This window comes from Cottoperca gobio, chromosome 21 (assembly GCF_900634415.1).
Source record: "Cottoperca gobio chromosome 21, fCotGob3.1, whole genome shotgun sequence".
Taxonomy (NCBI): Eukaryota; Metazoa; Chordata; class Actinopteri; order Perciformes; family Bovichtidae; genus Cottoperca; species Cottoperca gobio.
Genome location: NC_041375.1, coordinates 1,628,985 through 1,652,983, shown reverse-complemented (window position 1 = coordinate 1,652,983; position 23,999 = coordinate 1,628,985). Strand labels below are relative to the sequence as shown.

The following is a 23,999-nucleotide window of genomic DNA, read 5'->3' as shown; positions in this document are numbered from 1 at the left end:
AATCGAACTCACTTCCAGGATGGACTAGCGCATCCAGACCAGGAGACGGGAGCGACAACGTGGAGGGAGCCTACCGGAGAGCTCGCAGGCTCTAGCAGTCTTCATTGACTCTGATGCAGACGTCAACATTATTGATGAAGATATCGCTCTACAGTTGGGAATAAATCGGGCTCCCTTACCTCGTCCTGTTCCAGCCAACGCATTAGACGGCCATATTCTGAAGACGGTAACTCATCGGATTATCCGTCCCTCTTCTTCCCCCGAAGAGGCGGGTTTCTTCTTTGTGGAAAAGAAAGATACATCACTGAGGCCCTGCATCGACTACAGGGGCTTGAATGACATTACAGTAAAGAACCGCTATCCTTTACCTACAGGGTGCGACTATTTTCACCAAGTTAGATTTAAGAAACAGCTACCATACCTTAGGGAAGTGGGTTGGGATTTGTCCACTGCCCATTGACAAATTTCGCCGAAATACATTGGAAGTGTACAAGACAAAGACCTTCCCTTACAGATGATATCAAAATTCACAACACAACTGAAAATACTACTTGACACAGTATAATTATTTATTACTTGTTAATCATGTTAAAAAATGTCAGCTCAAAATTGTCTGTGAGCCATATCGCGTCATCGAAAGAGCCATATATGGCTCGCGAGCCATATGTTCCCGACCCCTGGTCTACAGAGTCATCTCCACAATGCTAAGTGTGAGGAAGCTGAAACTCGGTGTGTACTATCCCCCTAGGACCATGAATAAACATACATTTCAAGATGATTGGACAATCTTGGTTAGCTGTAGCTACGTAGCTCTAAAGATAAACTAGCTCGGATTTGCTTGAAACTCCCCCTTGGACCATGAATAAACACTCAAGATGATTGGACAATGTTTAATCATTGTTGCCTTTGATCTTTATATGGCAAAGAAGTTAAAAAATGAAACTTATTCTGATTTGAATCAAAACAGGTACACCTTGAGGGCAGTGCCCAAGGATTTTCCATTTCACCTGAATTGGAAGACGTGCAAAGGCCCAAAAGTACCGGGCGGCCCCTAATTTGGTGTGTAGACTCTCACTGATGTCCTGGTTGAGTATGGGAAGTTTCGTGGCCCTCACACAATCTCTCTTTTTCCATTTGCAATTCTACTTAGGGTCTCAGATTATCCCACACTAGTTCCACATCTCAAAGTATTTTATAGAACCCCACGGGAAGCTGTACATTTGCCATTGGAAATTAATGGGCAGAAAGTAAGGGAATATTCCCATTTAATGTTATTGGAAATGGACAGTCCATATTTCAGCCAAAATAGCTTTAAATTAGCTTTGGACATTAGTTGGGGCACCTCATATGGACACAATCAAAGAGAATCCGGAGAGTCAACCTGCTCATTCCTTCACACGGCTATTTCCTTTCAGGGGCCACGTGGCGAGGCCAAGGTTACTCTATTCAGGAGTTCTCAGAGATCACCTGCTGTGATTTTAATATCAAAATTCACAACACAAATGAAAACAGGGCCTTATTTGATTGGAGGTCACAGAGGTCAGTGTCGATGGTGGACAGGGTCATAGCTCCACAATGCTAAGTCTGAGGATATTAAAACTAGCAGGCATCTGCACAATGATAAGAGTGAGGATGCTGAAACTCGGTGTGTAATATTCCCCTAGGACCATGAATAAACGCTGTGAATTTCAAGATGATTGGACAATCTTGGTTAGCTTTAGCTATGTAGCTAAAAACCTAAACTAGCTCTGATTTGGCTGAAACCTATAATGTAGTATCCCCCTAGTACAATGAATAAGTGCTATGAATCTCAAGATGATTGGACAATATTTAGGTTTTGTCTAGCTTTCAAACTAAGTAGCTAAAAACCTAAACTATCTCTGATTTGGCTGAAACCTAGAATGTCTATCCCCTAGGACAGGGGTCGGGAACCTTTTTGGCTGGGAGAGCCATAAAAGCCAAATATTGTTTTTATGTATTTCCTTGAGAGCCATATATTTAATAAATTTGAACGAAACTTTATGCTGAAATCGCTCCCACTCAGCAATGACACCGAGGCACACAGGATTAATAAAATGGGCAATGATACAGAGGAGCAGCTGTGTGTCATCCTCCAGGACTCTTATTTCAGCATTCAGCTGGATGAGACAACCACCTCAGACAACAACGCCCTGCTGATGGCCTATGTCCGCTATAGGGCCTCCAACACAAAGGAGATGGCTGAGGAATTTTTGTTTTCTAAATATCTCGAAACCGACACCAAGGGCCAGACCATTTTTAATGGGCTTCATGCGTATTTGGAGGAGAAGTCAATTCCCATTAGCAACATCCTATCATGCGCCACTGATGGTGCTCCTTCCATGGTTGGCAGGTACCATGGCTTCACTGCTCTGCTGAAGGAGCAGGTCCCGCACGTCCTCGCAGTCCACTGTGTCTTGCACCGCCACAACCTTGTGGCCAAATCTAAAAGTCCAGCTCTTCACGATTCACTTAATATAGCAGTCAAGGCAATAAACAAAATATAAGCCCGTGCCCTGAATGACAGACTGTTCCGACAGCTGTGTCAGGAAAATGATGAGACATTTGAGCGTCTTCTTTTCCACACAAATGTCCGCTGGCTCTCAAAAGGAAACTGCCTTGCTCGTTTTTGTGAGCTGTTTGACAGCATCGTGGAGTTCATGGGGCAGGTTGATGCAGATCTCGGGGAAAAGGTAATGTCCAGCCGCTGCGACATCATTGAACTTGCAGACTTTTTGGAAAAAAATAACGAAGTCACACTAAAGCTGCAAGGAAATGGCATAACCCTGGTCCAGTTCAAGGGCAGTCATCCACAGTCTCACCTCCAGGCTGGATCTTTACAGGCAGAGCATGGGCAGGAGGCAGTTTGCTCATTTCCCACAGCTGATCAAGGTGATACTTAATTTCAGAAACATCACTAAATAGATATAATAGGCCCACTGTTATTACAATTAGGCTAATATATTGCATGTCTTTGAATACATTATGTTGTAATGTTTATTATATTGACTTGTCTAAAATATGGGCCCAGGGTGTAATATGTGAAAAAATCATGAAATGTTTTTATTCGGGAAAATGAATCTCCAATTTCGGAACTTAAACCTAAAATAATGAACAAATATTTTAATATATTTTCTTATTTAACTCATCAAGTATTCTAGCGGGATATTTTCACTGGCTTACCCTTTCCTCATGTGGAAACATATGGACTGAAGTCATGCAAAACAAAACATGCAAGAATTAAATAACTATTTCAGTCACATGGAAAGCAACACTCGGACAGGCGTGCTTTTCCACCGGCAATAACTACCATTCAAATTTTGTCCACTTCTCATTAAGGAAAATCCCTCTGACCTTGCATACATGTTTCACCTCCCACTACAATGTACTCGAAGATCTACTTCCCTTACATACCTTTCTGGATCCGGGAGGGAGATGAATGGAAGACTGCTTTCAATACCACGTCTGGACACTATGAATATTTGGTAAGCTCTTTTGGACTTACCAAATATGCACCATCCGTTTTCCAGGCCTTGGTGAATAACGTGCTTTGGGACATGTTGAACAGCCACGTGTTTGTTTATCTGGATGACATTCTAATCTTTTCCAGGACCCTGAAGGAACATGTACATCATGTTCAGGCTGTCCTCCAGCATCTCCTCGAGAACTCTCGGTATATAAAGACAGAAAAGTGCAAATTTCACACCTCCTCTGTCTCCTTCCTGGGATATATTGTGGGACGGGAGTGTACAGATGGACCCCACCAAGGTGACAGCTGTCACTTCATGGCCTGTTCCGGACTCTCCCAAACAGCTGCAATGATTCCTGTGGTTCGCCAACTTCTACCGAAGATTCATCTGCGGCTATAGCACCGTGGCTGCCCCACTCACGGCCTTAACTCAGAAACTTAAAATTCGGTTTACCTCCGCCCTCATCCTCCAAGTACCGGATTCAGAAGGTCAATTTGTCGTGGAGGTGGATACCATCGATGTGGTGGAAGAAGCCATCCTTTCCCAGCAATCCATCAACGATCAGAAACTTCACCCCTGTACCTTCATCTCAAGACGGTTGATTCCGGCAGAGTGGAACTACGATGTAGGGAACAGGGAACTACTGGCGGTTAAGCTGGCGTTAGAGAAGTGGCGTCACTGGCTCGAGGGGACCAAGGTACCTTTTCTGATATGGACCGAACTTGGAATATATTTAGTCGGTCAGAAGACTAAACTCCCGTCAAGCTCTGTTTTTTACTAGATTACATTTTTCTCTCTCCTACCGACCTGGTTCCCGGAACGTCAATGCCGACGCCCTGTCTCGTCCGTTTGGAGAGGGAGGGAAATTCACCAGAGTACCTGACACCATCCTCCCGACCTCCCCTGTGATCGCCACACTCACCTAGGAGGTAGAGGAAAGGGTAAAGGCCGCCCTAGAGAACCAGCCCAGTCCTAGCACCTGCCCTCCTAATCGGCTGTTTGTGCCCCAGGCTGACACACTGCCATCCTGACATTGGTGGATTGGTTTAGTAAAATGGCTAATTTCGTACCTCTGCCCAAACTCCTGTCGGCCAAGGAAATGGCAGAACTTATAATAATAACGCCATTTCGGCTAACCGCTGCTGCACTAAGGCACCCCCCTATCTGCTGGGCCAGAAGGTTCCATTATGGGTGGAATCGAAGTTGGCGGCATTCGAGATTCTGAATGTCATCAACCCAGTGGCAGTAAGACTTAGGCTACCTCGTGCCATGCGGATCCACCCGACTTCACGTTTCTAAGATTAAGCTGGTTCATTAGAGTTCGCTGTTTCCAGCTGCTCCACCACCTCCTCGGTTCATTGATGGCGACCTCACCTATACGTTTCGCCGCCTGCTCCATTCTCGTCGCAGTGGGAGAGGTCCCCAGTATTTGGTGGCCTATGAGGGATACAGGCCTTAAGAGGGGTCATGAATCCCGGCTCGACATGTTCTGGATACCCGGCTCATCAGAGAGTTCCACCAACATCAGCCTGATCAACCGGCTAGACCCACCACACCGGTAAACAGGGACATGTTTGAGACTTTTTCTTCCCCTTCTTTGGGCTTATCCGATGAGGATAATGAGGAGCTATCTTTGGACGAGGGCAAACATTCTCAGGGAGGAGAGGAGGGGGAAGCTGACAGGATAATTTCTGATGAGTACTGGCCAGGAGGGAGGGCCCAACAGCGAGAGCCTGGTGGCCGGGTTTGCCACGGAGCCTGGTCGGGCACCGCCTGAAGGAGCTACGTGGTGCCTCACATTCATCAATGCTGTGGGCCCACCACTCATGGGAAACACCACTGGGGTCGGGTGAGCTGTCACACGAGTGGCAGTGATGGTCAGGGACTGCTGTTTGTGCCTAGGCCCCAAACAACAGTTCGGAGTGTTTGGCTTTCTTGAAATCCCTGCAGAGGATCTTTTTAGACATCCTTGTGAAGGTTTGGGGCATTGAACCTGTTCAAATGTTCAAAACCTCTATTGCTGAAGCTGCGGTAAGGAGATTTGCTCTCAAAGTCTTAGGTGCCTCAAGGGGCGTAACCCTCAAATACCGTGAGTCCTTCCGGGTTATGTTATCCAGGAGGACTCCGGAAATAATTGCAGGGTACCGACGGACTCGAAGGGCAACAGCCTCTGTCCTGGTAAAGGCAAAGCAGTGGGTGTGGGAGAAGTTTGGAGAAGCTATGGAGAAGGACTTTCAGTCGGCACCAAGGTGCATCTGGAAAACCGTATGGCACCTCAGGAGGGTGAATCAGTGAACCATCCGAGCTGTGTACAGCAAGGGTGGGACCGTGTTGACTTCGACTGAGAAGGTGGAAGGAGCACTTTGAGGAACTCCTCAATCCAACTAACACGCCGTCTATGGTAGAGGCATAGCTGGAAGCTGATGGGGGACCATCGTTAATTTCCCTGATGGAAGTCACTGAGGTAGTCAAACAACTCCGAGGGTGGTTCCCCTATTCAAAAAGGGGGACCAGAGAGTGTGTGCCAACTACAGGGGTATCACACTTCTCAGCCTCCCTGGTAAAGTCTACTCCCAGGTACTGGAAAGGAGGGTTCGGCCGATAGTCGAACCTCTGATTCAAGAGGAACAATGCGGATTCCGTCCTTGTGGTGGAACAACGGACCAACTCTTCACTCTCGCAAGGATCCTGGAGGGGGCCTGGGAGTACGCCCATTCAGTCTGCATGTATTTTGTTGACCTGGAGAAGGCGTATGACCGGGTCCCCTGGGTGATACTGTGGGAGGTGCTGCGGGAGTTTGGGGTGAGGGGGTCACTTCTGTGGGCCATCCAATCCCTGTACGCCCAAAGTAAGAGTTGTGTCCGGATATTCGGCAGTAAGTTGGACTCATTCCCAGTGAATGTTGACCTCCGCAAGGTCTGCACTTTATTACCAATCCTGTTTGTCATTTTCATGGACAGGATATCGAGGCGGAGTCGTGGAGGAGAGGGGTTGCAGTTCGGTGGCCTGAGGATCTCATCGCTACTCTTTGCAGATGATGTGGTCCTTATGGTATCATCGGTCTGTGACAACAGTCACTGGATCGCTTCGCAGCCGAGTGTGAAGCGGTTGGGATGAGGATCCGCACCTCAAAATCTGAGGCCATGGCTCTCAGCAGGAAGCCGGTGGATTGCCTACTCCGGGTAGGGAATGAGCTCTTACCCCAAGTGAAGGAGTTTAAGTATCTCAGGGTCTTGTTCGCGAGTGAAGGGACGATGGAGCGAGAGATTGGCCGGAGAATCGGAGCAGCGGGAGCTGGACTGCAGTCGCTTTACCGCATCATTGTGACAAAAAGAGAGCTGAGTCAGAAGGCAAAGCTCTCGATCTACCGGTCGATCTTCGTTCCTACCCTCACCTATGGTCATGAAGGCTAGGTCATGACCAAAAGAACGAGATCAAGGTTACAAGCGGCCAAAATGGGTTTTCTCAGACGGTTGGCTGACGTCTCCCTTAGAGAAAGGGAGAGAAGTTCAGCCATCCGTGAGCGACTCGGAGTAGAACTGCTGCTCCTTTGCGTTGAAAGGAGCCAGTTGAAGTGGCACATCCAGCTGGGAGGAGACCACGGGGAAAACCCAGTACTCGGTGGAGAGATTATATCTCCTCACTGGCCTGGGAACGTCTTGGGATCCCCCAGTCGGAGCTGGTGGATGTGGCCCGGAGAAGGGAAGTTTGGGGTTCCTTACTTGAGCTGCTGCCGCCGCGCCCCGACCCCAGATAAGCGGTAGACGATGGATGGATGGATGGATGGATTATTATTATTATTATTATTATTATTAATAATAATAATACATTTTTCTTTTTATATTGCAATTTATCTCAATGCTTTTAATGTTTTATGTAGAGCGTTTTGAATATATTTGTTGCTGTGCTATACAGTATATCTCAAAAGTGAGTACACCCTTTAGATTTTTGCAAATATTCTGTTATATCCTTTCAGGGGATAACATTATCCTACTGAAACTTTGATATAACTTAAAGTAGTCAGTGTGCTGCTTGAATAACAGTATAGATTTATTGTCCTTTGAAAATTACTCAGTACACAGCTGTTAATGTCTAAACAGCTGGCAACAAAAGTGAGTACACCCCATAGTGAACATGTCCTAATTGTGCCCAATGATGTTGTTTTCCCGCCCTGGTGTCATGTGACTCGTTAGTGTTACAAGGATTCAGGTGTAAATGATAAGCAGGGCTGTTAAATTTGGTGTTTTGGGCACAATTCTCTCTGAATGCTGGACAACATGGCACCTCATGGCAAGGAACTCTCTGAGCGGCTGAAAAAAAGGATTATTGTGCTTCACAAAGATGGCCTTGGCTATAAGAAGATTGCCAACACCATGAAAATGAGTTGCAGCACAGTGGCTAAGATCATAGAGCGGTTTTCCAGGACAGGTTCCACTCGGAACAGGCCTCGCCAGGGTCGACCAAAGAAGTTGAGTCCACATGCTCAGCGTCATATCCAGAGGTTGGTTTCCAAAAATAGACGTGCGAGTGCTTCCAGCATTGCTGCAGAGGTTGCAGAAGTGGGATGTAGAGCCTGTCAGTGCCCAGACCATACGCCGCACACTGCATCAAATCGGTTTGTATGGCCGTCGCCCCAGACAGAAGCCCCTTCTGAAACCGATGCATAAGAAAGCCCGCAAACAGTTTGCTGAAGACAATGAATCCAAGAACATGAGTTACTGGAACCATGTCCTGTGGTCTGATGAGACCAAAATAAACCTGTTTGGGTCAGATGGTGTCCGGCGTGTGTGGCGGCACCCTGGTGAGGAGTACCAAGACAAATGTGTTTTGCCTACAGTCAAGCATGGTGGTGGCAGCATCATGGTCTGGGGCTGCATGAGTGCTGCCGGCACTGGGGAGCTGCATTTCATTGAGGGACACATGAATTCCAATATATACTGTGACATCCTGCAGCAGAGCATGATCCCCTCTCTTCAGAAACTGGGCCGTAGGGCAGTTTTCCAACATGATAATGACCCTAAACACACCTCCAAGATGACAACGGCCTTGCTGAAGAAGCTGAAGGTTAAGGTGATGGACTGGCCAAGTATGTCTCCAGACCTAAACCCAATTGAGCACATGTGGGGCATCCTCAAGCGGAAGGTGGAGGAGTGCAAGGTGTCCAACATCCGTGCGCTCCGTGATGTCGTCGTGGAGGAGTGGAAGAAGATTCCAGAAGCAACCTGTGCAGCTCTGGTGAATTCCATGCCCAGGAGGGTTAAAGCAGTGCTAGATAACAATGGTGGTCACACAAAATATTGACACTTTGGGCACAATTTAGACATGTTCACTATGGGGTGTACTCACTTTTGTTGCCAGCTGTTTAGACATTAACAGCTGTGTACTGAGTAATTTTCAAAGGACAATACATCTATACTGTTATTCAAGCAGCACACTGACTACTTTAAGTTATATCAAAGTTTCAGTAGGATAATGTTATCCCCTGAAAGGATATAACAGAATATTTGCAAAAATCTAAAGGGTGTACTCACTTTTGAGATATACTGTATATACTTTAAATATAGTATATCATATATATATATATAGATATATATATCTATATATATACACAATATATATATATATTATATATATATATATATAATATATTTAATAATTAAATGTATTTCTCTCCATCAGGTGTGAGAGGAAACAGAGGTGTGTGTGTGTGTGTGTGTGTGTGTGTGTGTGTGTGTGTGTGTGTGTGTGTGTGTGTGTGTGTGTGTGTGTGTGTGTGTGTGTTCAGGGAGAGCCTGGCGTCGCTGCAGTGTCAGGAGAGAAGGTAGAGGACCAGCTCACATGAGAAACATTTACTTAAAAATAAAAGTGCGTAGAGCACATTATGAATGTGAAGACATGATGTTCTGTGCTGTTGCAGGGCGACTCGGTCCAGTGGGGGGATGCAGGGACGAGGGGGGACCCCGGACCCCGAGGAGACCCTGGAGGCAGAGGAGCCTCGGTGGGTGGATGCATACCAACAGATATTTGTATTTACTTATAGAAGCAGCTGTTTGTGGTTCAGTGTGTCGTCTATAACTCAGCATTACTGACGTTTATGATTATAATTTCAAGACTTGGTAAATGACGTTATGCTGAAGAGTTGTTAAATAGAGGTGCTTCTTATTATTTGAACATTTTCACAAACACAACCTTTTGCAGCATTTTTGATCGGTCAGCACAATTCAAACATTCAAAATGAAAGTTTAAGTTTCAACTCATCCCTACTAACCAGCAAATTGTTCTGTCAATAAATCATTGTGCGCAGGGGTTGAAGGGTTCTCGTGGACTTTCAGGAAAGCTGGGTCATCCTGGTTCTGCAGGAGTGCTAGGTCTGACTGGAGAGCCTGGAACACCTGGACAAGTTGCATGACAGCAGCGAGGTTATGTGACAAATGTGACTCTGGATCTGCATCTCTGTAGCTGGAAATGTAGCAGTAAAAATACAGGAAAATCAGTTTGTGTATTTTATTTATAGTATACGACCAGGATCTAAAAAGTTAAAAAGTGGTTTAAAAGTGGATAAAAAAAAAACAATTCATGATTTATTTCTTGGAGACGACAACAACACTGACACATGATCAGTTGCGTGTAAAGAGACGTATCGTTCCCTTTATTAAGATTATGGAGTTCTCTGTGTCTGAAAGTTGTTAAAAAAACATTTTGGATCATTTTAGTACAAAATATATAACAGGTCTACTCATTTTTTGACATTTTAATGCGTAAATAATACGTATTATACCTTTTTAAATGAATGAAAAAGATGAAATTGGAATCCATTCGTGAGCGAGAACAATACATTCTGTTAAAATGAAAAATATAGTAAATATGAGCTGAACATGTCGTCACATTCAAACCAAAATAATAATAATAATAATAATAATAATAATAATAATAATAATAATAATAATAATAATAATAATAATAAATATTATATGTAGGCCGTCATTAAATATGATGTCTATTTTAATCTCTGACCTTTCAGATGATCACAACTGACTTGGAGTTATGCAATGTGTGTTTTGTGTGACCTCCCAAAAAATATGATGACAGAAAAGAGACAGTGCTGTGACTCCTCTTCCATCACCAGGCTGCACACCCTCCACCCCAGCTCTCACGTCAGTTATGATTTCTGTATTGTTGGTGCTCATTGCAGATAGGAATGTGACTGTACATTTGTCTTGGGTGTTGAGTGTAAACACACAAACTGGATATGGCTTACTTTCAAAACTAAATGCAAACAGATGTACACAAAGCATCTTAACCAGGATCAGGTTACACCAGCTTTTCATAAATCCATTATGAAGCCTTACTTCTTTGTAAATTCTTCTATAGTTTGAAACTAGTGATTTTCTAAATCAGGTTGCATCACTTAAACTTAATTAGTTTTTAATTATTGTTATGTAAGGCAAGCACATGAAAGTTAGCCTTCAGGGCTTTCTGTCAGAAAGGGTGTATTTTAACCCAAACCTTCATCTTTTCCTAAACCAAACTAAGCAGTTTTGTTGCTTAAACTTAAGGATTTTTCTTGCAGAAAGCCATGATGATTAACTTCTACTATGTGCACATAGAAACACATTAGATATACAAGAACAATTTCAGTTATGATTTGAAGTTGTGTCCAAATTTGAAGCGCTTTTACATGCCACACATTGAAGATGAGCTCATCCAGATATGAGTGCAATAGTTTTGGGCCTTTATGTCTAGTCTTTCTGCTAACACAGGTTTTCTGATGGGGAATTTAATTCTCTGACTTGCCTGACCTGAGCACACTTCAACATCTCAAGGTGTTTACTGAATAACATGGTGTTTCTTTCGCTGTATATATATTTTTAAGGTTTTTTCAACATGTTGAAACTTAAGAATGATGAACTGTACAATTGTATTGCAAATGTCTAGTCCTAACATAGTATGCACATATTGCAGAAAGTATTATTTAATTATTTTTATACAATCATTTATTCTTCAGAGAAATTGAAGTTTCACTACCTCAATAACATCAGCATTTATATCATAATTACAAAGCATAGGTGCATTGGGATTCTCTTAGCACTGCGGTTGTCTTTTCTTAAGTCCTTAAGGCAAAAAATAAACTATTAATGTACTATACCCTGTTACTAATCTTCCACTAAGATCCCAAAGCAGAAGTATTCACTGATATTCCTCAGCTAAAACATTCAGCTATTGACATGAATAACACTGCCACACTGGGAATTAATGTTTCACATTATACTGACACTACATGAATGCAGCACAAAAGCCCTGACACAAAGTCAACAAAAGTGAAAGATTATTTGTGCATCAGCCCTGTGACGAACACACAGACACACTGAGCTGAAAACATAACTTCCTTGGCAGAGGTAATGACAGAAGCATGTTGGATTATACTTTCAGATGAAGTCATGACAATGAACACAATGATTGTCTGATAGTGAACATGATTCATGAAGGTTTGAAAATATTAACATATAAGAACAACGCCGTTTCTCCAGTCTGTCTCTACAGTATTTTAACATCACAAGAGTCAGGCCGAAGTATCTTAAAGGTAACAATGAGTTTGATAGATTTTCTAAACCAGGGGTAAAAGAAGGCATAGATCACTGGGTTTAGACAAGAGTTAAAATACAGCAGCCAGACTGCAACAAGTGGGGATGAACTACTGTCTTCAATATCCTCACCTTTCAGGGATGGAGAGTAATATGGAAAAAAACACATTAGAAACACAACTACAACAATACCTAGAGTCCTGGCTGCTTTCATCTCAGATTTCTTAGCAGTTCCACCAACTGAACTCTGGAGTGTAACAGCTGCAATATGAGAGCGCATGGCTCGAGCCTGAGACACAGCCACCACAAACACTCTCATATACAGAACTATGATGACAGTAACGGGGCCAATAAAGGTAAAGACTAAGTCAACAGCTCCTGTGATATCGTTAAGGACAATTACACACTCTCCATAGCAGGAATTATATGAATCAGGTTGTCTCAGAAAGTCCTTTACAATTAGAACATTATAGAGAAAAGAGCAAATCCAACACAGACAAACACAGACTTTTGTTCTGTTCAGAGTAACTCTGGTGGTGTAACGTAGAGGGTCACAAATAGCCAAATAACGATCAATTGATATGAGCACCATGTTTCCAACTGAAGAAGATGTAATGACGAAATCTGCAACATAATACAGAGCACACATTAGGTCACCCAGGAACCAGCAAGCATCTGTTAAAAGGATTCCAACCGGCATCAGTATGAGGCCCACGAAGAAGTCTGAGACAGCCAGGGAGAGGATGAGGAGGTTGGTGGGGGTGTGGAGCTGCCTGGAGAGGAAGAATATCATCACGTATGAGATTATCATCAATAGTAGCTTGTTAGTAACAGCAGTAGAACAAAGGACATTCTTATTGACATGAAATTATTCAAAATGTTATGTTGCACAACATCATGTTTGAATACTTAATATTTCAAAAGAGAATTAATATTAACTAAAACATTCATATGTAAAAGAAGACATGTAGGCCTAATTATTTTAAATATCTAAAATGACAATATAGAATCTTAAACGTGTGTCTCTGCCTGAAGTGGGAGATAGAGATGATGACCAGCAGGTTGAGAGCTACAGTGATCAGAGAGATGAAGGACACCACGGTGTAAGTGAGCATGGCATGTAACTGAGATGGCATGGGTTTCCTGCAGGAATTGTTGAGTTGTGGAAAGCAGAGTTCAGCTCCTTCTGAAGTCTCCATCTGTAGAGGGAGGTGGTGAGAAGCTGCTGAGTTCTGGCAAAGCTCTCTGTTATACAGCTGATTTATCTCTTCTCGTCTCTCATGCCAGACTATTGCTATTTTCTTCTCCAGCAAAGACTGAAGTCCCTCCTCTGTACTTTGTTTTCTGTAGTTATTAAGGCAATGTCAGTCGTGTGTCGGCCGTGTCTGAAAACAGTGTGACCCTCGACGTGTTGACCCCACGGCATCATGATTCTTGAACGTGATTCATGAAGGTTTGAAAATATAAAAATACACGTTGTTTCTTCAGCCATTACACCTTTTGAATTTACTTCATTGACTCGATTACAACAGTGTAGGAAAGATTGGTGACTCCAACCCTAAATTATTACACAATATTATGATCTTTAATAGGACAGACCAACAGGAACTAAATGAATAATATTAAACTACAAAACATTTACAACCCCATCCTCCGTGTTTTAGGAGCATCACACATTCCTGATCATGATCTGTAATGTAATCATAGATAAGGAAAAAACACACAAAGACTTAAACAAATTAAAACAAATAAATATTTGAAAATACAAAATACAATTAATTTTATTGACCTTTCACGCTGAGCTAACATGTTATAATAATAGGAAGTTTTGCTGAATGTTGAGTTTGATACAGGAAATGAGGGTTTGTGGAGGTGTCACCTCTCTTCCCGCTCCTTACTCCTGTTGCTCACACCGTGACGAAACATATCCGTACTGTCCTGCATTAGTTCGATGCTCTGTCTTTAGTGTCCTGTAAGTCTGTAACTTGTATGGTGCTGTTGCCATTTGATCAGGTCTCTCTTGAAAATGAGACCCTGTTTCTTAATGAGTTTTCTTTACCTGTATAAATAAAGGCTAAAAAATCAATAAAAATAAATGCTATTTCACTCATTTGTGTATAAAGGTATACATATGCATATATATAGGTATATTAGTTTGTCATAGGAACACAGGTTGGCATCAATGTCCAAAATGCCAAGGTCCTAACTCAACCTGCTCCAACTTCACATCTGTTGATCAAAACCGGCAAGTGAAACAATACATTTTCATGTCATTCATCATTTAATAAACATTTATCTTACTTTTTAATAGTTTAGTTTTATAGTTATTAGTACAATAAACAGATCATTTATAAAGAACTTGATCCTGTAATTTGTGTGTGTATGAAATGTCACTTCAATGTACACCGGGCCAGAACTCTGTAGAAGCCTTCAAACTATAAGTCTACATTAATTATGGCTATCAATTGTTCCTTTAGATGGGTGGTTGTGGAGGTTGTGTCCACAGCCAGGTAATAAATACAGAAGGAGAGAAGGGATGGGGAAAACAAACAGTTTATTGTCCAACAGACACTGCGAAACAAATGCTTCTCAGCATAACAGTACAGTACAGGTCATTTAGCAGACGCTCTTATCCAGAGTGACTTACAGTGAACTAACTACAGGGACAGTCTCCCTGGATCAATTCAGGGTTAAGTACCTTGCTCAGGGGTACAATGGTACAGCCCTGGTATTGAACTTACGACCTTTTGGTTTGGAAGGCGTATCACCACCCGCTACCAGCACTGGGCCGGGCCCACTCTGCCAATCTTCCAAGATCGGCCGATGTCGGGCGTGTTCAGGGTGGTATGGCCGTAACCCGCTCTCATCGACCCTCCAGAGCCCAGTCTACTGCAAGAGACCAGAACCAGGTTACCAGCAGCATTGTGTTTCTGATGACTTGATTCTGTCCAGCTGTCTGATCCCAAGCTGAGCCACTCCCACTCTTCGCCTGACTCATTTCGAAGTTGGCATCCTTCATACAGTGGAGCCACTGAAGCAGGGCATGGTCCAACTAGAGGGTGAAGGCACGTCGCAGAAGATAATGACGCAAGGTGCCGCACCTGCCTGCCACCTAAATGGTACCCTAGATACCGTACCTCCCTTCGCCCAACCGCATACTTCTTCGGGTTAGCCGTGAGCCACGCTCTCCTTTGGGACTCTTGCACTTCCCCCAACTGCTGCACATGCTTCCTCCACGTCTCGCGGTGGATGATGACATCATTTAGGTAGGCCGCAGCGTGTGCAGAATGGGGACGCAGCACCCGGTCCATGAGCCGCTCGAACGTGGCTGGGATTCCAAATAACTCGAATGGAAGCGTCACAGATTAGTACAATCTGTACGGAGTGGAAAGGGCTGTTTTTTCCTTGGACTCTGGAGACAGAGGAATCTGCCAGTAGCCCTTGGTTAAATCCAGTGTCGTGTAAAAACTAACCGTGCCCAGCCGATCCAGCAGTTAGTCGACCCAGGGCATCGGGTAGGGATCGAATTTGGACACCTCATTCACCCTGCGATAGTCCACACAGAACCACACTGACCCATCGGGTTTGCACCAGCATGCCGGGGAAGAAACAGCCGCTGTTGGACTCTTCTATTACCCCCATCTCTAGCATGGCCAGAAGCTCCGGCTGAACAATTTTCTTCTTGCATTCAGGCAGCCGATAGGGCCGTGACCACACCAAGGCCTGCAGAACAAACAAAGGAAAGACAACAAATATGGCAGATTCAAACATTGTCGCCAGCACCTCTGCCATTTACCTGTATTCTCTGAACAAAAAATGTAGGCGGGAATTTTGAACATCTTTGTTCTATCTGAACACATGTATTGAGACCAGAAGCTAAGAACTATATTTAAAGCAAATCGTAAAATATATTGTACGTGATCTGTGCAGGATAATAGTGTCGGGTTAGAAAAGGGGGTTAGTTTTACATGCAAGGCCTTGTGTCTGCGTGAAGCAATACTAACATCAACTTAGCAGGGAGGTTGACAGAAGTTAAAGCTAAACAGTCTTGGAAGCTGTGATAGGCCGAGTTAACAGTCAGTCCACAGATGGTTACTTAACCTTCTGGTGATTCTGTGGGTTGTGGAAGATCCAGGCTGAATAATGTTATGGTTCCAGTGTCTTTATCTGTGAACCTGACACAGGCCTGGGTGCAGGCCGAAGGAAATTGGTTGTTCCGTTGTTCTCCTTGCATTTTGCCTCTTTGCGTATGAAGCGTTGCTTCATTTGCGTTGCTTCATTTGCGTTGCTTCATTTGCGTTGTGGTATTCAAATCATTTAAGCACGTTTATTGCTGTCTTGGCATTAGCTTTGTATCTGGTGTGAACGCACCATCAAGATTAAACTGACTCAAAGTGTACATAATAGTAGTAATAATAATAACAAGTCATAACAGACAAAAAACTGAGTACTGGTAAGGTATTCCAATTTAACACAACTAGATGATGGACATTTACATTTCACTAATGTAATGTTAGCCCAAAAGACACACAATTTAAGAAGTGTTCACATACAAAATGGCTGGATTACGTGCCTGGAACAACTTCACCTGATGTCTGCTAATGTGTATGGGTCAAAGTCTTCAGTCATATATTAAAATGGCATACAAGTTCCTACATTGATATTCTAATGTGGAAATAAACACATTCAAATTACATCTAGAAGTTGGGACTTTAACCTCACAGTTTCTTATAAAATCCACCGTGCTCGAGTACACAGAACAGATACAAAACAATGTGTCATGGTACCTTTTGTATTAGATGGTCAACTTTGTGATCATATCCTTACATCTGCGGCCGTATGTCCTGGACTCAGGTTAAGAGAGGAGCAGCGCTGTCAACTGACCTTCACCTGGTGATGAGTTGGATCAGGTGGTGAATGAAACAGTTGGAGGAACTTGGTAAAACCAGAAGTGTCAGAGGTTGAACTGGGAATGTTTGAGGGAGGCCTCTGTCTTTGAAGTCTTTAACTCTGACGACAAAATTCTGGAAAGAAATGTGGCATGTTGAAAACTTGCACTGTGGAGGCAGTTCCTGGGAGTTCTGGTCAGAACGTCATTGAAGCCGACCTGACAACTTGCTTGGTTGGCCCAGGGGTCTTCTGAAACAAGGAAGAGACACAGGAAGGGGTCTGGGAAGGACACAGAGATGGACTTTCTTTTGGCCTCAATGATATTGTCGGGCAGTGGAAGCAACACTTTAATGAAACTCCTAAACACCACCAACATATCGTCTGTGGAGAACGCAGAGTTGGAAGATTCTTGGGAAGCTTCACCCAAAGCCCCATATCACAGCACCAGGTGGGGATGAGATTTGTTCTGAAATGTTGAAGGTTCTGGACTTTGTTGTTTTTAGCGGACATGTCTCATCAGTGTTTCGTAGAGGTCAGCGACAGAGGGTGGGCTCCAAGTATCGGGGTATCACACTGCTTAACTTCCCTGGGAAAGCTTATGCCATGGTACTCGAAAGGAAGATCCGGCCGATTGTTGAACCTCTACTTGCTTGTAGAGCTTTGACTTTGTTGAGGGATGTTGTGCCCTTTGTGTGAAGTATCCTGATGGCTCCTTGCACACAGTACAACCAGCTCCTTCTCAATATATCATGAACTTGGTCTTGTTTAGGTGGACAAGACAAATAATTCCTAACTTTTCTCAAGAATCTCACACATAATAATAATTTGTATCCTACAATATGCTTTTCTATCCATCTCTCTCTCTTTCACACACACACACTCTCTCACACACACACACACACACACACACTCACACACACACACACACACACACACACACACACACTCACTTTCTACCTGACTAATGATGCCCATTAGAAAGGATTCGTGTCAAACACAACAAACATCCACGTATAGTTATTGCTCTCTTGTGAATTTCTCTCGTTAAGGATTCACACCTTCTTGTATTCTTTGCAAACTCTAATCTCAGAGGGATAATTCCAATCAGAGGTGTAAAGAGAAGCCTCCATTATCCAATGTAAACATATGATGTAAAGTCCACACATCAACACATGATGCAACATAGTTCTTTGTAAGTTCTTCTATAGTTTGAAACTAGTCATTTTCTAAATCAGGTTGCATCACTTAAACTTAAGAAATGTCTGATAGTAAAGACTTTAGTAATGTGTAAATCAGTTACTACATCTGTAACGTTGTCCAGTGAAGAACACATAGCTCTGTGAACAGTCAATGTAGCATCACAAGCTAGCATGACATTACATTTTTAGAGACGCAAAATATCATCAAGATATCTTTTATAAATGTAGATATTACTTTGATTTATTAATGTCTGTGTGCTCCAGTTGTCAGAGTCGTGTTCACACACACCACAACTGATTTAATTCCCTTAAAAGCTGTTCAAGTGTCAGAGTCATTCTTCTGTGAACTTCGTTGACAAGGCTTTGATTGACTTTAACTTCATGCTGTAATTATCAATAAATGCAGTTTGAGGTACTTTAATGAAAAATCATTAAAAGGAAATATGCATAAACAAGTAGAATAAGGAACTGTGGACATGTGTGTGCACCTGCTATATTTACATGTGTATGTTTAAGTTTGACAGCTGGAAGGTTTCCTTTCAAATAAATGACATGAGATGCGTTTGTTTTGTTTCTGGCAGCTCCACACCCTCACTCACATGTTTGCAATATCACCAGTCCACCTTCAGACAGTGATTACAGGATGCTTTTGTTCTAGTTTGTTTCATTGTCTCACAACATCCCTCTGAACGTGAGAAGAATTATCTGTGTTCGTCTATATTGGGACGAATACCTGCTGCAGACATTGATGATTGTTAGTACAGCTCAGTAGCTGTCGACCTACGTATGTCTCAATAAAAACAACTCATTAAAGTCATTTAATGGGAATATTTGTGTGTGAATGTGTGGTAATTAGTTTGTTTGCCCTTATTAGTATCCTTCTCTCGCAGGTCAAAATCTTGTGATATTTTATTTTCACATCCATGGTTTAGAAATCCAACAAACATATTGTTGTTACTCTTCAAATACTTCTACTGTACCTGACTAAACTGTCTAAGAGGAGACTAAGATCAGGGTCTATCCAGAGTATGGTATTGTATTTTATCCAAATATATGTAATATATAGAAAATGCACTGAAAGGTTGTCAGATGTTGTCTTTGATCTTTACAGTATGGGATCTACTGTATGTGCATTTATAATATCTGTGAGACTGACACTGTCTCCATCTGCTGTCCATTGTCAGTGTTACATCTACAATGCTGCTGTCCTTAGAGACAAAATAAAGTGTGAATACTATAAGGTGTACATACATAACTTATTTGCGTTCTTTTTCCTGTCATGTATTAATTTTTAAACCCTACTAATGAAATATTGTTAGGCATTGTAAGGCAAGCACATGGAAGTTAGCCTTCGGGGCTTTCTGTCAGAAAGGATGTATTTTAACCCAAACCTTCATCTTTTCCTAAAACAAACGAAGTAGTTTTGTTGCCTAAAACTAAGGATATTTCTTGCAGAAAGCCCTGATGGCTAACTTCAACTATGTGCACATAGAAACACATTAGATATGCAAGAACAATTTCAGTTATGATTTGATGTTGTGTCCAATTCAAGCATGTTCTGTGATCAATGTTCTAAACGCATATTAGCATCCTCTTACTATTTGTGAACACTATGCCATGAGCTTCCGCAGTCATACCCTCCTCCTGTGAATGTCTCTTCGGTTTAGCTGAGCCACACAGGAGCAGCATGCTTCATATCTCCAATTTTGCTGTGCAACTATGATGCTTCCCAGCTGCCCTTTTACAGGCCACACATTGAAGATAGGCTCATCCTGAAACATACCACTCAGATGGCTAAATGGTTTATTGACTTATTATTCCCGCTATTCTCATGGCCATGTTTCCACTCAGCAGTTTTGACTGGATGAACGATCGTTTTCCACAGGAGACATTTTGATATGTCATAACAGGAAAAGCACATTTTTAAATGATGCAATTACTGATGTTTAAATTCCTCAATTTAGAACAGATCCCTTGTAAACTAAGCTACACGACATGGTCTTGGTATAAACATTTTATTTAATATAAGCGTCTGAGCAAGAAAACAGGTTTTTTTTGATGCCTCACACGTGTTTACTGAGAATGATGGACAAAAGGAGTCCGTCTGAACTTTTAATCTTTTTAACTGCTTCATATGGCTACATGCACTAAGTCCATTTAAACAACCCAGAGTTTGTAACTTTAGAATTGAGTTGAGTTAAAGTAACTTCAATTTCCTAAACATAAACCGAAAGATAATTCAAACAGAATCACAAACCATATTTAAAAAACAAGCCAGCGTCCATCTTTGTAGGCAGTAACACTTTCATAATTACCGAGGGTGGAGCATGTTGACGGGTGTGACGGATGTGGTTTAATGTGATGTACAGTCAGGAGATGGGCAGTCCGACTGCACCATCAGATATAACACAAAGTTTATCGATAGAAAACCCGTTTTCCACACCCTTTAATCGCCAAATTTCCAAAAGCCTGGGAATAATCAGCATCCTGTGTAAAAACTCATTTCTCATTTATTTTTAAATGCAACAGCAGGTTTGACACCGACAGCAACCATGTGCTCTGCTCGGCGTCCTTGAACAAAGACATTGATCCGTTTTAAACTGCACGTTGTTCTCGAGTGCTGCAGGGATCGTGATCTGTGTCCTGCAGGAGTGGGAACAGGAAGTACTTCTCTCTCAGGTCCTCCCCTCCAACAATACCCCAAAACACATTTGATGTTCAAACTAATTAAAGTCATTTTGTAACCATAATAATTATACATTCAAATGAAAGTACTTGAAAAACAGAAACTATTGCCCGTTAAAAAGCAAAGCTGGAGTAGTTATATCAAATATGGTGGTGACATGTCATGCGGATCATTTGAATCTACTGCAACAGAGATAAAAACAGGAAGTTAGAAACATACCAGCTGCACATAAAATGTAAAAAACCCATGACGAGAAAATGTATTTAGAAAGTCTTAATCAGCTGATCTGGACACAATGACAAACCATGTTTCTGTAACTAGTTACCTGACTGGCTTTATAACATACTATTGCGACTATTTACTGACTAACAGACATTTTTTTCAAACATGTTGCTAAAAACAAGACTCTCTCATCTGACATTATGCACCGACATACTAGCTAATTCCCAGAGTGACTCAGTATCCATCAGTCATCTTCCTCTAAGTGCTGCTTCAGAGTGAAGCTGCCTCCTGGCACAAGAGCGCTCTTCCTTTGTGTGTGTTTGGGAATCTCAAAGCACTTAAAGTTAATGTCAGGAGGGTCAGAAAGTAGTTTCTTCCCAGAGGCCAAGAGGACATATTTAAAATCATATATCATCCCCTCCTCTAAGATGGAGCCTGTGGGTACCATGGACGACATGGCGCTCCTTCCACCTCCTCCTCCTGAGCTCATGCAGCAGCAGCAGGGTGTCAGAGGACACTCCCAAACTTTGTCTCGCCACCACACGCACTCCCACTCCACCAAACATGCCAACATCTCAGGCTATGCAACGCTGCGGCGAGGCCCACCTCCCGCTCCTCCAAAACGGGACCAAAGCACCAAACTGACCGGTGACTGGTAGGGAGCAAGGACGCTGGGCGGAGCCTAAAGAACTGAAATGACAATTTAGGTCTCATGCAGAGAAGAAATAATCAATGTATGTCTTGACTTGTCCGTCTCTCCTCATCCTAAACCATCCACCTTTGGATTCCGAGCAAGTAGCAAAACCGTCTTTCCTATTCTTAATCTCAGATTATGATTGTTCCTATTATCCTCATTATTAGTATCATTACCAATACATGTTTAACCCAATGACATGAGTAAAAATATATATATATGTATATATATCTGTATACAAGCAAGCCAGAAAAATCACCTATCAAGCTTTTTTCACAATGTATGTGCAGCTTTGCATTGAAATATACAAAAGACGAGACTTGAACGACAACAGCAACAGAGACAATTTGCTGCACAATAACTGGTACTGCATGGAGCCGTGGCAATGGAAGTAACGTTACTGATGAAGGGAAGGAGGGAGCAGTGGAAGGAACAAGACGCACGAAAGTGGGAGGATGTGTATAGAAATGTATGTTGTAAACTGGGAGCGGGGTGGGGGGCATTGCCATTTATTTCAAACTTTTTGTGTGTGTTTTTATATAAGATTATTTAATACTGGAAAAGATATTATTATTATAATTATTTTAAGTTTTTAAGAAGTGTCAAAGGAGAATGAGTTTGACTGGACACGGCTCTGTATTCTCAAAATATGTCGAAGTGTTGATCTGAATTGAGTTCAACTGAGTTTAGATTTGGATCATTTCTCAGATTTCTTAAAATTTCGAGCTTCAAGGCTGATTGGCTGGTGACTCCCACAGGATCAGACTTAACACTTTAATGCACACTGATTGAACAAATATTTGTAAATCCGCTAGAGAACCAGCCGGTTGAGGCTGTGCTCAGATTACAGGCGTTTTGAAAATTACATTTCATCAAATTTAATTATTACACCAGTTGTTTTCACGCTTTTCTAATGTTAGCCGTCTCGGGATGGGAATCACCGAAGGCCCCACGATACGATATTATCACGATACGATATTATCACGATACGATATTATCACGATACTTAAGTCACGATACAATATTATAGTGAAATTCTCACGAGTATTGCGATAACTTTATATTGCTATTTATTACCTTTTTTCCGCTGAAGATTATGTAGTTTGTCAACATCTGTTTTATCTAATAGGAACATTTTTGCCACATTTGTCCGATATCTCTTTGTTTTTACGAATCTTATCCTCAACCTCATCAGAAGAAAAACTCAGCACCATCTAGTAAACTTAAAAAGCAATTGTTACCAAAAAGTTTAATTTGTATTTGCAATATTAATAATGTATATAATAAAAGATCAATACTTGGCGTCCGTGTATCGATACGATATTACCACGCAAAATATTGCGATACTTTGCTGTATCGATTTCTCCCTCCATCACTGATCAGGACATTTAGACTAAATGTTTAGTTTTGTGTCATCAGGACCGCAGACACTCAACCAGAACCTCCTTTAATCTGAGCTCAGCCTTGACGATACCAATTTGGGCACATTTTGGTGACATGATTAGACAGATCTGTCAGTCAGTCAGCTTTGCAGCCAGTCTGTTGGGTAACGTTTTGATAGCTTTCAAGCCACGCAGCTAATCAGCTACAATGAACTCTGTCTGAATGAAGGGTATCTTTGCTAGTTAATAAATCCGTCACTTGTTTGTCATCTTAACGACTGCTCGTTCACTCTTAAAACGTGTGTGTTCACTGGAAGCATCTGAAATGATCAGAGGAGCCCAAGAGACGCCTCGGGAACAAGTGCCTGAAAAACTAAATGCTCAAACTGCTCAGAGGTGTTTGGCAACGTCGTACCGCGCAGACACCCTCGACTAACTTCTGTGATATCAGCCATTAGGTTTACTATTCACACACTGCCATCTTTGTCAAATACTACAGCCAGAAAATCTAAGTTAGGAGAAAGTTTAAGGACTCTAGCGCCACCCAGTGGCCGGATAATACTACTTATTTATTTCTTACTCGGGGTAATCATGTCTTGTTGTTGTAACGTTAAACTCCAGCCTCCTCTACAGTGTTAGTGTATTTTAATGAGTGAGTAAATCTTTTTATTTCTTCAAATTTTCACCAACTATTATTTTAGATTAAAATGAACTGATTTAAAGTTTTAAGTTTTAAAGCAAAAATATCAAGCACGCACTGGTGTCAGCTTCTCAAATATGAATATTTACTGGTTTTCTTTGTCAGATATGATGGTGAACTGAAATATTTTGGGCTATGGACTATTGTTTGGACAAA

At 42.2% G+C, this 23,999-nt stretch overlaps 1 protein-coding gene and 1 pseudogene across 1 annotated transcript; one reads left to right on the top strand and one right to left on the bottom strand.

Annotated features, from left to right (window-relative positions):
- Positions 1–2,021: 2,021 nt before the first annotated feature.
- LOC115026460 (protein ZBED8-like) lies at positions 2,022–4,519 on the top strand (annotated as a pseudogene).
- A 7,504-nt stretch (positions 4,520–12,023) lies between these two features.
- Positions 12,024–13,269, bottom strand: LOC115026396 (trace amine-associated receptor 13c-like). Its single transcript, XM_029459220.1, has 2 exons — positions 13,100–13,269; positions 12,024–12,843 (listed from the first exon to the last, which is right to left on the bottom strand). The coding sequence occupies exons 1-2, from the start codon at positions 13,267–13,269 to the stop codon at positions 12,024–12,026; spliced, it is 990 nt and encodes a 329-aa protein (XP_029315080.1).
- Between the last annotated feature and the right edge of the window lie 10,730 nt (positions 13,270–23,999).